At 39.0% G+C, this 13,680-nt stretch overlaps 1 protein-coding gene and 1 long non-coding RNA gene across 2 annotated transcripts in view; both read right to left on the reverse strand.

Moving 5' to 3' along the window:
- marchf4a (membrane-associated ring finger (C3HC4) 4a) overlaps window positions 1-10,158 on the reverse strand; it is a 47,929-nt gene extending 37,771 nt beyond the window's left edge. The window contains exon 1 of the mRNA XM_082163588.1: window positions 8,357-10,158. Within this exon, the coding sequence (XP_082019714.1) occupies window positions 8,357-8,809 (453 nt within the window). The 5' untranslated portion in view covers window positions 8,810-10,158. The remainder of the gene's footprint in view (window positions 1-8,356) is intronic.
- Window positions 1-13,680, reverse strand: part of LOC309495675 — a 295,015-nt gene that overhangs the window by 195,051 nt on the left and 86,284 nt on the right. The window lies entirely within an intron of this gene.

A 13,680-nucleotide genomic window follows, 5' to 3' on the forward strand; every position in this document is an offset into this window, starting at 1 on the left:
ATCACTGATCTATATAATGACTGGATAGCTCATGACGTTCTAAACTGGCAGTAGGCAGTGAAGCCACCGGAAGTGTTCGAGCGGCCATCTTACGATTACGACATCTCTCTCTCTCTGCTTGCTCTTATGCGGCCTGTCCACTGACCTAAATAATTAGTTGTTACGACGACTTATTTGTTCCCTCGTTTTAATAAATCGTGGACACGTTGAACTAATTTCCTCCCTCAATTTGATTTAATGAATCACAACGTGGCCACAATATAGTAAAACGAGGGAACCAGATAGTATAACGTGCAGAGGTAGCCTATTATTAATTCGTGGCCACGAAACAATATTCACCTGAATATTCACAAAAATATAGGTCTTTAGCATTCACTATTTAATTAATAGTATCAAACTGTTTTTCTTACCTGTGAAGATAGCTCTTCACTGAAGGCCGACTAGTGTTCTCGTACAGCTTTTTATTCCTTTTGCAAAGAAATTGTCGTTTTTTAATAAGCAGGAAAAATTTCAAACTTTAAACAAATACCCATTTAAATGCTTAGGATGTTTGCGTTGTGAGAATGTACAGGGAGACTTTAGATTTAAAAACTGTGTCTCGTTAGGCAATGTTTTTTCAGTCAAATCATAAAATTTCCTATTGATTCCATAGAACGCGTGAGCTCACTAAGGAATACCAATATGGCGGCGCGGTGGCTTCACTGTTTATGACGTCATGAGCTATCCAGTCATTCTATATAGATCAGTGGACGATATGCATTTTTAATTACTGTTCTTTTTTCTTCTTTTTTTTTTGCCTTTATTTTATAGGACAGTGGAGAGTTGAGAGAAAAGTGGGGGGAGAGAGAGAAGGGAATGGGTTCGGGAAATTACCCAGATCAGACTTGATCCGGCTCCCCACAAGCACAACAGCTCCTTATACAGCACGAGTGCCCTGCACCACTGCTCCAACAGTATATGCATCTTTTTAAAAAATGTATTCTTCAAAAATGAAACTTCTGTATTATTTAAGTTGTAATGTTGTTCTTGTTGTTTTTGAGATTGTTTTAGTGTTTTTAGGTGGCCCCATTCACGCACCTTTTGTAAAGAAAAGGAGGGTCCAAATTGATTTGGTTTAGTTACTTGAGCTGGACCTGAAATGTTTATTTAAAATATATAAAAAACTAAATCATCATGGCCAAAACTTTGCTATGATAAAATGCCAGCCAGACTTACACTACTGTCCAAAAGTTTAGGGTTTGGCTTCGGTAATGTTATGCACAAGAAGGCTGTAATTATTTGATCAAAAATACAATATACAAAACAGTAACATTGTGAAATATAAGTAAGATTAAGCTATTTTCTTTTTAAAATATATTTTAAAATATAACCTATTTCTGTAATGGCAATTTCAGTAGGTGGAAAACAGTGGAAACTATGGAAAACAGTTGTGCTGTTAATATTTTGTGGAAACAGTAATGCATTTTGTTCAGGATTCTTTGATGTATAGCAGGTCAAAAAGAACAGCATTTATTTGAAATAGAGTTTTTGTAACTTTTAAACAGTAGTGTATTAACATGAAAAAAAAAGTGTGTTAAAGTCAAAGTTAATTTCTTAATTTCATATAAACCTGTCATAATTGGATCACACAGAGACACACCTCTAAGTTACATAAATTCACATTCATACATAACACACAGCGGAAGTTTTTTCAATGGAATTTGGCTTTAAGAGACTTAAGTGACACTCTTATCCAATGACTGCTGTGTTTATACTGTGTGTGTCAAGGGTGTTTATTGCTTTCTCCATCACTTCCTCTCTCTTTGAGAGGATTAGAGTTTCCAGGTTGACAAACACAGTATGAATGTGTGTCATTTCATCCGTCATGAACAAACATCAATTAACAGGATTACCGTGATAGGCCTTAATCTCAGCACTAGTCTCTGCTCTAAACAGATTACATTAGCTTTGGGGAAATCTGTGTCTTTCTTTGATGCAGTTTAGTTCCACAGTTATGAAACCTGTATCAAATGCGGACACTGCTATTCAGATTCACTTGACTGATTCGTCTGTGATCAAATATCCATATTGAAGAACATTAAAAACTGAATGCAGATAATTTCCCGACCAAATTAAATCAAGTCCCTCTGATTTCATTTGACATGCGTTGTTATGAGTCTAATCTGAGGACGAGGAGATTTTGGAAGTGAATGTACATTCAGATTCACTTGATTTGCTCTACATTAATTATCCATAATCACTGATGGTTTGGGGTTGTAATGATACGTTGTGCAGCAGAGATGTGTGACGGAAGATCAGAGAGCGGCTCGTCAGAGTGGGAGAAGAGGCCACTTTATCTAATTGTGGTATTAAAGCAGAACTATCAATACAATCTGAATGACTGATCCTTTATACATAACCCCTAACAGCCCTCGGCGGTGAGCGCAGCCTCAATTTATTGTGCTGGATGTTAGGTCAGCGTTACATAGCAGCCCATTCATGGGAGCAGAAAGGAACGAGCCCTCTGTAGGAACCGAGCACGAGTAAGAACCATGTTTTATAATGAGAGAGAGACACCAACCATACACGAGTTTGTGAGTTAAAGAGCACGAAGGGACAGAAAATAAGGAGAGAAACAGTAAAAGAACCAGCAAGGCTAGTGTGAGAAGAAGAAAAATGAAAGAGAGAATCCTTGTAAACAGCCCTGAGCGGAGATCAAATAAATCGTATTTCATGTTATTAGCATACTTGAAGGGTGGTGAGAGAGTGTTTGAGACAGTGAGAGAGAGAGAAATGCTTTTTTTCTTGCTTTAGCACTGGACTGTGTTTAATGTGCTTTCTAAAAGCTTATTGCAATGCAAATTTTAAGTGATTCTTTTTAGCCAAGATCATCCTCTATTAAACACACATACTACTAGAGAAGGACGCAGTGTTGGTAGATGGTAAAAGTGGCTGCAGACAAGGGTGGACTGGGACTCAAAAACACAAATCAACCCCAACAGTATTAGCTAGGATATCGCATGCATATTATACAAATTTGCCTTCTGTATTACAGCGTCCTTCGAAGGTTTGAAAACAACCAAGGCAAAATTAAGGTTTTGGACAATATTAGCACAAATCCTTATCATTTTGGTAAACAGTTCAACAGCACTGGGACTTGAAAAGTGACTCAACAGATTCGTTCAAAAACATGGAATGTTAAAGACACAATATTTAAGAATTTTGTATCAAAATATCCCAAAACCACTTAAACAGTGTTATATATGTCTTTCAATTGTTTACTTCCATTATTCTACATGTTTCCAAGAATTTGTAAATTCAGAGAAATGCACAATTTTAAATAGTGCCCGTCCCTGTTCACTTGTCGCCTGTCAATGACGTAATATCCGCATTATCCCTGGTTTCCGCTTGTACTGCCATAGTATCCATGGCGACAGACGTGGAGAACTGCGTAGTGCGTGACGTCTAGCGAAACGCTGTTGTTATTTCGTTCAAACATTCTGGACCATGGCAAGCAGACTTTGGGACAAAAGGAGAACTAAAATGAGGATCAATATCGGCGTGGCGTTTTCGAGATGCCGAGAGCTCCACGTCCGCGACTAACTTGGACTTGACAGAGATGCCGCTCTTGCATGTACTTTATTAGACAAGTGACTTGCAAATGTACATAGCTCAACATGATGAAATGTTAGAATATGATCAGTATGTTATTCTAATGTTGATCTAGCTGATGCAGCCAACAAACTAACACATAGAATAACATTATAACTTTCAACAAACTCAAATGCTGTTTAGTATGATAGTGTAACGTTAGACCAAATGAAACAGCGCTGCGTTACCTCACAAGTTTAATTCATCAAATAAACTGACCAGTGTGAGTAGTAATTCAGCACTTGCGGGTAGTTCGGTAGAATTAAATGTCCTTCATTTATATAATTCATACCATTCATTTATATCCACAAGACTCGCGCCCTACTTCATACCACAGCCATGTTAAAAAACATGAATGTACAAAATTGTATTCTACTTCCGCTCTGTTTGTTTTTCTTTTTCTTTTTTTTTTCTTTCTGTTTTGTCTTGGTTTATATGTACACTTATACAAAAATATTTGAGCCTCTCTTATATTGTTGATTGAAAACTGTATAATATATATATGCTCATTAAAAAACTTTACAAACGTAAAAAACATGAATGTTTTCACTCAGCCATTAACATGATTAGATCCATCAGCATGACAGCAAGTCCCGTCATTCCGCTTATCATCAACCTACGATTTTGTTATTGTAAGAGGTTAGCGACCCCTGGCGGTGGAATTTTTTTTTAACATATTGTAGCTTTAACTGACTGTTTTTAAGAGTGAGTCATTGAATCATTCACTCAATCAAGTCATTCAAAAACACTGTTGTATGCTAATTCTGCTGTGGCTTTGGAATTGTCACTGGCAGAGCATAGGCTAAATATACAAAGTCCTTGCATGACATGTGAAAAAAAAGATATTGTTTTAATACTTTTGTTAAATTTGTGGCCACAATATCTTGTTTATCCACCCACGTGTGTGCGACTCCATATAAATAGACACAGTAACCAGCAATATTCTATGTAAATGATAAGTCACTCAATAATTAACTTCTTGTTTATTGAACTGTTGTTACTGCACGGTTGTGATTATATACAGTACAGCCGAATCCTACTGTATAAAAAGCAATCCACACGATCAACAACGCTGTTGCTGGTGTAATATTAAGGTGTGCTGACTCTTCAAAATATAAACATGGTCCAAGATTAATCCACTAATAATCAGGCAGAGCTTCTTAAGGGGCATATCTCACAGTCATGATTATTGCCATTATTAGGTGAATAAGTACAGTTGTATTGTAACGGAGTACACTTGTAAAACTGTAAATATTTCTCATGCAAGCTCAAACTGTCGTCATCCGTCTGCACATTTACATCAGCATCCTCTCTCTATGAAAATCCAAAGCTTGTGCTTTTTTGCTATAGTATACAGATGAAGGCATCTTGTTAGAAAAAAAATCTCATGTTAATGCAGGTCACATAGGGATTTTGCATCATCAGCTTTCTACAGCACCGACTTTTGAAAAGAGATTTTGAAAGAGAGAGAGAAAGAGCAAATGGAAAAGTAGGAAATAATTTGAGAACATTTAGAAGAGATTGATTATGGAGGACATGAAGAAAGTTTGTTCTTTCTCACCTAACCACCACCTCCACACCACATGCATTATTCTATAAATACTTGTAAGATCTCTTTGATTTATAATGTATGATTTATAACTATAATGTATGGCGGAATAGCACTTGGGAGCACTTCGACTATGCGCAGTAAAAAGTCACGTTGGTTCTAATGACAGAAGTGAGAGGGAGAGAGGGAGAGGGGGAGAGGATTTTTCAGGCGTGACTTTTTACTGCGCATAGTCGAAGTGCTCCCAAGTGCTATTCCGCCATACATTATAGTTATCCTTTTTACCCGCTTAGAAAAGCGCTACGTTTTATTTTGTGTCACCATTGGTCGTGTAACTACTCGTGTAACTGTATTTAAATAGGGAAAACGTGGAGGTGTTTGGTCGCTTCTAACTTCATCTCTGTTTGGTTCCTAATGAATGAACTGGGCTAAGCTAAGTGCTATCAAAGTTTCTACTTAGAGCGATTGAGTGCACGCACTGAGACGAGAGAGGTATGTATCAACTCGTCTTAGTTAAGGGAATAACAGTTTAATATGAAAAAACGGTGGAGTGTTCCTTTAACAACTACATATTAAACATCAGATGTGTTCTCATTGTTATTACTGGTGGCTACAAGTCATGTATTTTACAAGATGAACGCACATGAAAACCACCACAAAGTCATTATTACGAGTGTGGAAACTAATATTTGCTGAGCCCTGTGTTTCTGTGCCACTGAGAAAACATGGTGGACACAATGGATGCATCGTCTGAATTGACTGTAAAAGAGTTGCGTGTACAAAATACGAGTAGTATCGTACAAATACGATTTAATATCGATTCAATTTACAGAACCTTCATTAATTGAATAAAAACATTAAAAAGCAAAAGCACACCTAATGTGTATGCTTTAATCATTTTCTAGAAGTTATAAATTCTATACTTTTTTGTAGACATGCATGGCCATCTTACTCTGACCAAAGGTATTTGAATGCACATGGCGTCGTAATTACAAACTTCCCAGGAAGACTTGAACTCACCATATGTCACAGGAGTTTTGGGTCAAGTGTGGACAGACACATTTTTGTTTCGTTATCCTATAAGGACATTAAACTAAGTATAAAGCCAAAAAACACACAAAACCAATTCATACAAGTAAATGAATGATTTATAATCTTTCTGTGTCATATATCCAATAACATTCTCCAATAATGCCCAATTATTCTCTCTGATAAAGGTGAAGTGATGTCCAAATTTTTGGTTCCTCACAACAGGGTGTGAAAAAGTGTTATGCTACTCCAGGATCTGTGACAATTTTCTCCCTCTCCATTTCTTTTTTTCACACTGATTAAAACAAGACCTTAAGGCATCCAGGGCATTTTTTTCTCAGTGGGTTTGTGGGTGAGAGAGTGCAAGAGAACAGGTGAGAAATATTATTTCTTGTCTAAAGCATATAATTGTTCCTGTGTGTTCTGTGTACACAAGAAAAGGACCCTTCTTGCCTCCCTGACGGATTTAGGGGAACAGGAGACCCTCCTTATCTACTACTTGGGGTTCTGAAAGTAAATGGGATAGATGGAAAAAGTGAGAGACAGCTGGAGAAAGTCAAAGCATACAGTGTAGAGGAGAGCAAGAAAGAGGGGAATGTGTGTCTGGATTGGAGACATATACACAGCTCAGTCAGAGCGGAGAGAATCTCCTCAGTCCCATCTGCTCTCTACACAGCTCTCATTACACTCACAGGCCCATCCATCAGCCCACAGCCACACAACTCTGCCACAGCCCACATTAATGGAAAGAGGAAAGAGAAAGAGACGTGGGGAAAGTGAAAAGGAAAAATAGACAGGAAACAACTGAAAGAGAGAATGATAGAAAGGGGGGAGAGGAAGAGAAAATAAAATAATGTCACATGCGTTCACAGGCTAAATCAGGTCTGTGAAGAGAACTTGTTAATACTAAGTACGTAATATATGTCACAGACTATTCTGCTTATTGGCCCTAAATCTTTGAGCAATGTTTTGTGTCCAAACCCTTGACCTTTCAGTCATGTGGTGTATTCCATTAGAAGAAAAAAAAAGAAAGAAAAAAAATCACCATAGCTGCATGTGGATAAATGCCACTGTCATAAAACCACTGAAGCATAACAGTCAGATTTATGGGGACAAATCACTTCAAGAACAGCAGCAATGAAGTGGAATCTCACATACAGTATTCAGACACATTTGGATAACAACATATCAAGCGTAAAAAATAAAAAAATAAAAAAATCATGCTAGGCCTTTTCACAGAACTACCTTCACTTTTGGTGATTATTGTAAGTCAGATTTAATAATGCATAATGCATTAATAATGCAGTTCTTTCTTCCCTGGAACTAGAAAACCCCCCGATATATAGGCTATTGAAAAAGATATTTTGAAAATCTGTGTGTGCTTTAATTTTTATTATGTTTTGTTTTTTCCCAATGAAAGACAACAGGGTCAAATGTTGTTGTGGACCCCACTGACTTTCGCTGTTTGGACAAGAACAGAAAAACAAGAAATATCTTCTTTTGTGTTCTACAGAAGAAAGTAAGTCGTTCAGGAACATTATCAAGGACAGAATTTTCAATTTTGGGTGAACTATTCATTTAACTATGAACATTTTCAGTATCCACCAAGAAAATATCCAAATGCATTTGCATTAGTTGTGAACAGTACTAACTGTTTTATCATTTTAAACATCTTTAATGAGATGTTTTGCTTTAAAATGTGCTTGTGCTATCTGTTTAAAATAAATGCTACTGGATTGCTATTTTGTTATGTAATGCATTCGCCTTCATATACTTTTAATATGTGACTTAAATTTCATAGTATCCAAATACTTTCCTGCAGTGAAATTGTTTGTGAAAATGTTCTTAATATTAACCTTTATAATAACAAAATCTTTGTTTTCATCCATTTAATGTGACACAATTGCTGTCATTCTACTTCACTTTTCAGAGTTCTTCACCAGTAATTACATTCAAAGTGATATAAAAAGTGCAATTAACTTGCAGCAGGTTTCACTGATTGTCCCTCACAGTGTAGTATGGTGAATTCAGGTTGATTGGGACACTTTATCTCAATGACAAAAAGTGTCCCAATCACCCTATGTATTGAGCAAATCTGTGCAATAAACAGTCTACATCCATTCAGAATACATGAAGTGAACTCCCTACCTGCTCTGGGCCCTGAAAACAGATCCGACACAACGGAGTCCTGACTCCACTGTCCGTGCAGCTGTTCAGGGATAATCTCTCATCCAGCTTCTCCTTAGAGCAATCCTCAGATGAGCTGCAACAGTCCAGCGTCCTCGGCGGATCCACTGCGCTATGAGTCCAGTCTTCGGGCCCTAGTGTGTCCAAAGCCTCACCTGTCACCGGCTGATAATGTCCGTTGGCTAAAGTCTGGCTCTCCGTGGCGCTGCTCGTCGCATTGCCCTCCGCGTTTAGTTCGTTCATGGGTGTGAAGGCAGGTGGCGATGCCGACGGTGCCGGTGGCCTGAGTAGGAAAACCTTCAGGTCACTGAACAAGACGCAACAGCGGCCTTTCTGCTTGCCCTGGTGGCGCAGCATCGGTCTGCGACTCAACAATCCCCAACACCATACAATGACACCGATAGCCAACAACATGTGCCCGTCTTATGAATAATGGAAAGGCGGTCTATGTTTTTAAACGGCCTATAAAACTAAGGCTATCTGTTACTGGTCTCCAGCAGGTCACATTACAGAACTTACTGTTTGGTTTCCAATGAGGAAGAAACACCTGTGCAGCCGGTTCAGTCTCGTGAGCAACACCGCTTTCTACTCACCCTCAGCCCAAGTGACCGTTTGAACATGGAGAACGTGTTTATTTTCAACAGTTCTTCTGCGAGCTCCATCAGATGCGAGTCCTCGCGCTGGTGTTCCGCTGAGAAGCTTACGATTGTACGCACATGTTATAGTAGCTGTCAAAAGTGGAAACGTGCAGTTGTTACCTTAATAAACCTCTTCAGTCATATTAAATCATATTTTTTACTTGGATAAAACCATGATGCACATTTTAGGCTACCTGACAAAACAGTTTACTGGGATTTTAGCTGTTACCTACAACAAATGGCCTTATATCCACAGAGACACGAACATTTTCACATGAAACTGCGGACAAGTACACCGATTTGAATGGAAAAATGTCGGGGATTCCCGCGAACAGCCTCTGACAAAGAGCTCCTGAGGTAGTGGCATCTATTCATCAAAGGAGGAAAACAGAAATACGGGATATTCGCCAGCAGAGCCAAACAAATGGCAGCCTTGGTTTTTCCTAATTAAACAACTAAGTCTTCGATACACACACACGCTCAGTGGACCAGCCATGAAATATCAATTTCTGTTCTACAATACACATTATCCACGATCATTAGCTATCTTCAAAAGCGATGCGATAGCGGACTACCGTGTAATTTTGAGTTAATGTGAACGCAAAGTGTCTTGCGTGAAACGAAATCCAGCCACAATCTTGACAATTAGCCAGCAATTGTCCTTTGCGTTCATCTCATGTTTCAGGTCCGACCGTTTACAAATGCATCCCGCACAAGTCCCCTTCTGAAAATGTTAAGGTGCCAACGTTAGTAGCCTACAGGCAACCTATCTCCAGAAACACCCAGCCCTTGTTGCAGAAATCCCAAGGCAGTTTCGATCACTGTCCCATATAGCCTACTGTCAAACATGTCTCGAAAATCAGTCCTGAAAAGAAACAGATTCGCGGTCGACGATGAGGAAATGTTTTTGCCATCCACACTCCGTCTTAATTAATTTTAATTAAAATATTGAAGTGGCTCCTGCGTTGTAATCCAAAGCGTTGCGGTTAATGCGTCGAAAGGCGTTGTGCAGTTCTAACACGAGATGTTTATGATGATTATCAGTAAAGCCGGAGGATGCTCGCTCTCGCTGCGGTTTCAGCACCATGTTGCCTGGGACAGCTCCCAGGCGCGGGCCCGTCTCTCTCTCTCTCTCTCTCTCTCTCTCTCTCTCTCTCTCTCTCTCTCTCTGAGTGATGTGAGCAAAGGGGGGCGAGCTCAGGGCCAGCAAAACGAATTTAATCACGCCCTTAAAATTTGTGCTACGGTATAAATGAAGACATTACTCTCATCCAGTGGGACTCAAATAGGTTTCGAAATGAGAAGTTTTTTTTCTAATTCGAACCTGTGGTGATCGTTCTTGTAGCCTGCATTCCTCATCTATCCTACGAGCCACAAACGGATTTGGTTTCAGCCCTCATGTGAGACCGACTCACAAGCACATGTTTCTAGGTCAGTGTTGCCAGCGTTCGCCCCCTCTGAGACACTGAACCCGCTGAACTCAAGATATCAAGTAGCCCAGCCTAAACGTTGTGCAGACAGGCCTACTGTATTTCCCGAAAGTTAAGTCCAGCAATTACAGTATGACATTTTCCAGCATAAAGCCGCTGTATAGAGGATGACAGAAATAAGGCTTTGGAATGATCTGTACTGATTTCAGCTCTGAGTTTGCACTGTGAAACACTGCGAGTTTGCACTGTTTGCACTTAGTTAAACTTACAGTAAAAACTTGTGGTTGTCATAAAATAGCGTGGATGTTATAAGCAGTAGATAATATTATGATGACTATGTTTTACTTACAATCTGTTTATGCCATTCAATTATGTCATGTTAATTTACCAACCAATGTGAGCTATTAAAGTCTATTTGCTACTGTAAATGCAGTGATAATAATGCAGGTGGTGTAACAGATGGCCACATGATGCATCTTTCCAGCAACTGTAATAATAACATAAAGACAGAACAACACACACACGTTGTATTCATGTTTTATTGGGACTTTCCATAGACATAATGGTTTTTAATACTGTACAAATGGTATATTATATCCCCTAACCCTACCCATCACAGAAAACTCTCTGCATTTTATATACTGTCTGTTAAAGAACATATCATTTTAAACTGTTTTAAAGAAATTTTTCCATTAAAAGTAGCCTACTAAAATGTTTTACACTCCACTGAAAAACCTTTGTCAGAGTCCGTAAAGTGTAATTCACGAGGTAAAATGCGGTAAATGAACTAGTTTTATTCAAATACAAAAAATATGATTTAATAGCACTAAAACAACCTGAATACATTAGGTTACACCAGCAAAAGTAATTTTAAGGGTAAAATATGAAATAGTTCTGGTAACAATTGCTTGTTATAATATTGCTAGGGTCACTGGCAGAAAATCTGTATATTATACTGACCAAATGACAAAATAAACACTCTGTTAAATACAGGTAAATTCTACTTATCAAGAAAGCAAAAATATAGATTTGTCCTGTTGGGAAAAGAACTGCCCAGCGATGGGAGTATAAAAATCCTCTACAAGTGAAGCTGAGATAATTGAGGGAAATACACAGAATAGATTGAGACATTTGTCTAGCTGAAACACTAACCATCCATGGCAGACTGGCCTGTATCTTTCACTGGCTGTAAGCCATTTCCCCCATGATGTGGAGGAGAAATTCAACTTGGAAGATTTCAGCATTTCAGAGAAGTTCCTATTACTCATTATGCTCAAAGAGACAAAACCTACCTTTGTTATTTAAACATTTGTGGGAATTATCCCTTGGGTCTCAGGAATTTCATTGCTTATTTATCTTAACAAAAAGCACGGGAGTTTTAAATAAATTCATGCTTCGTTAAATATCCCTTGAGATTCCTGAGCTAACTGGCTTTTTTTTTGTGTGCTTTGGGATACTACAGCTTTAGCAGATTTCACTGGAGTGATGGGTAAAGCCATCGTAATGAATATCTTTGTGCATGTTCTGGGAGGAGTTGTGGTGGCTTACAGCCTCTTCCACACTCCTGTGAAGATAAGCCATGGAGACAGAAGAAGGTAAACCATGGATAAAGAGTCATGCAAAGACCAAACCCAAGCTAGAGAGCCAGTCATGTGTGAACCGATGCCCCTGTCTGACTGGCTGTTGATAGCAAGAGTGAGAAGTTTACAACTGATTGACAGTGAGAGCATTTTATGACTGAACAGAGAAGAGTTTATGATCAACATGATGTTAATATTTTGAATGTAAGAAGTCATTTAGAAGATACTTTCTTCTAATGCAATTTGCAAACTGCTGATGCATCATCCCAACCCGAGCCCAGCCTTATATCTTTTTACACCACCTTTTGCATGAAAAGCCAGGACAAGATAACTGTATCTGTAACAATTTTATTCAGACTTGTCAGATTAGGTAAGATTGTTGTCTATCGTAATAGTAGAATAATTACCCCTAAGTTCTAAAATACTTCCAGATGAAAATAATAAGCTACTTTTACTTACTACATTTACTTTTGTTGTAAATTAATTACATCGAAAACTTTCGGACATTTATGGAATGTTGTGTTGTGTTGTTAAAGCGTCTTTTCAATAAATGTCTGCAAACAATTGCAAACACTTATATACATTTTCTATCTTCGCTAATCATTATTGAGAAAAATGTGACTGAACATATTGCCAAAAGTTTTGGGATGCCTGCCTTGACATGCACATGAACTTGAATGGCATCCCATTCTTAATCCATAGGGTTTGATATGGAGTTGGCCCACCCTTTGCAGCTATAACAGCTTCAACTCTTCTGGGAAGGCTTTCCACAAGGTTTAGGAGTGTGTTTATGGGAATTTTTGACCATTCTTCTAGAAGCGTATTTGTGAGGTCAGGCACTGACGTTGGACGAGAAGGCCTGACTCGCAGTCTCTGCTCTAATTCATCTCAAAGGTGTTCTATCGGGTTGAGGTCAGGACTCTGGGCAGGCCAGTCAAGTTACTCCACACCAGACTCGCTCATCCATGTCTTTATGGACCTTGCTTTGTGCACTGGTGCACAGTCATGTTGGAACAGGAAGGGGCCACCCCCAAACTGTTCCCACAAAGTTGGGAGCATGAAATTGTCCAAAATGTCTTAGTATACTGAAGCATTAAGAGTTCCTTTCACTGGAACTAAGGGGCCAAGCCCAACCCCTGAAAAACAACCCCACACCATGATCCCCCCTACACTAAACTTTACACTTGGCACAATGCAGTCAGGCAAGTACCGTTCTCCTGGCAACGCCCCACCCAGACTCGTCCATCGGATTGCCAGACAGAGAAGCGTGATTCGTCACTCCAGAGAACACATCTCCACTGCTCCAGTGGCGGCGTGCTTTACACCACCGCATCCGACACTTTGCATTGCACTTGGTGATGGCCATGGAAACCCATTCTATGAAGCTCTCTATGCACTGTTATTGAGCTAATCTGAAGGCCACACGAAATTTGGAGGTCTGAAGCTATTGACTGACTGAAAGTTGGCGACTTCTGGGCACTGTGCGCCTCAGTATGCGCTGACCCTGCTTTGTGATTTTTACGTGGCCTACCACTTCGTGGCTGAGTTGCTGTTGCTTCCACTTTGTTATAATACCACTAACTGTTGACCGTGGAATATTTAGTAGTGAGGAAATTTCATGGACTTATTGCACAGGT

This window comes from Leuciscus leuciscus, assembly GCF_965113295.1.
Source record: "Leuciscus leuciscus genome assembly, chromosome: 3".
NCBI lineage: Eukaryota > Metazoa > Chordata > Actinopteri > Cypriniformes > Leuciscidae > Leuciscus > Leuciscus leuciscus.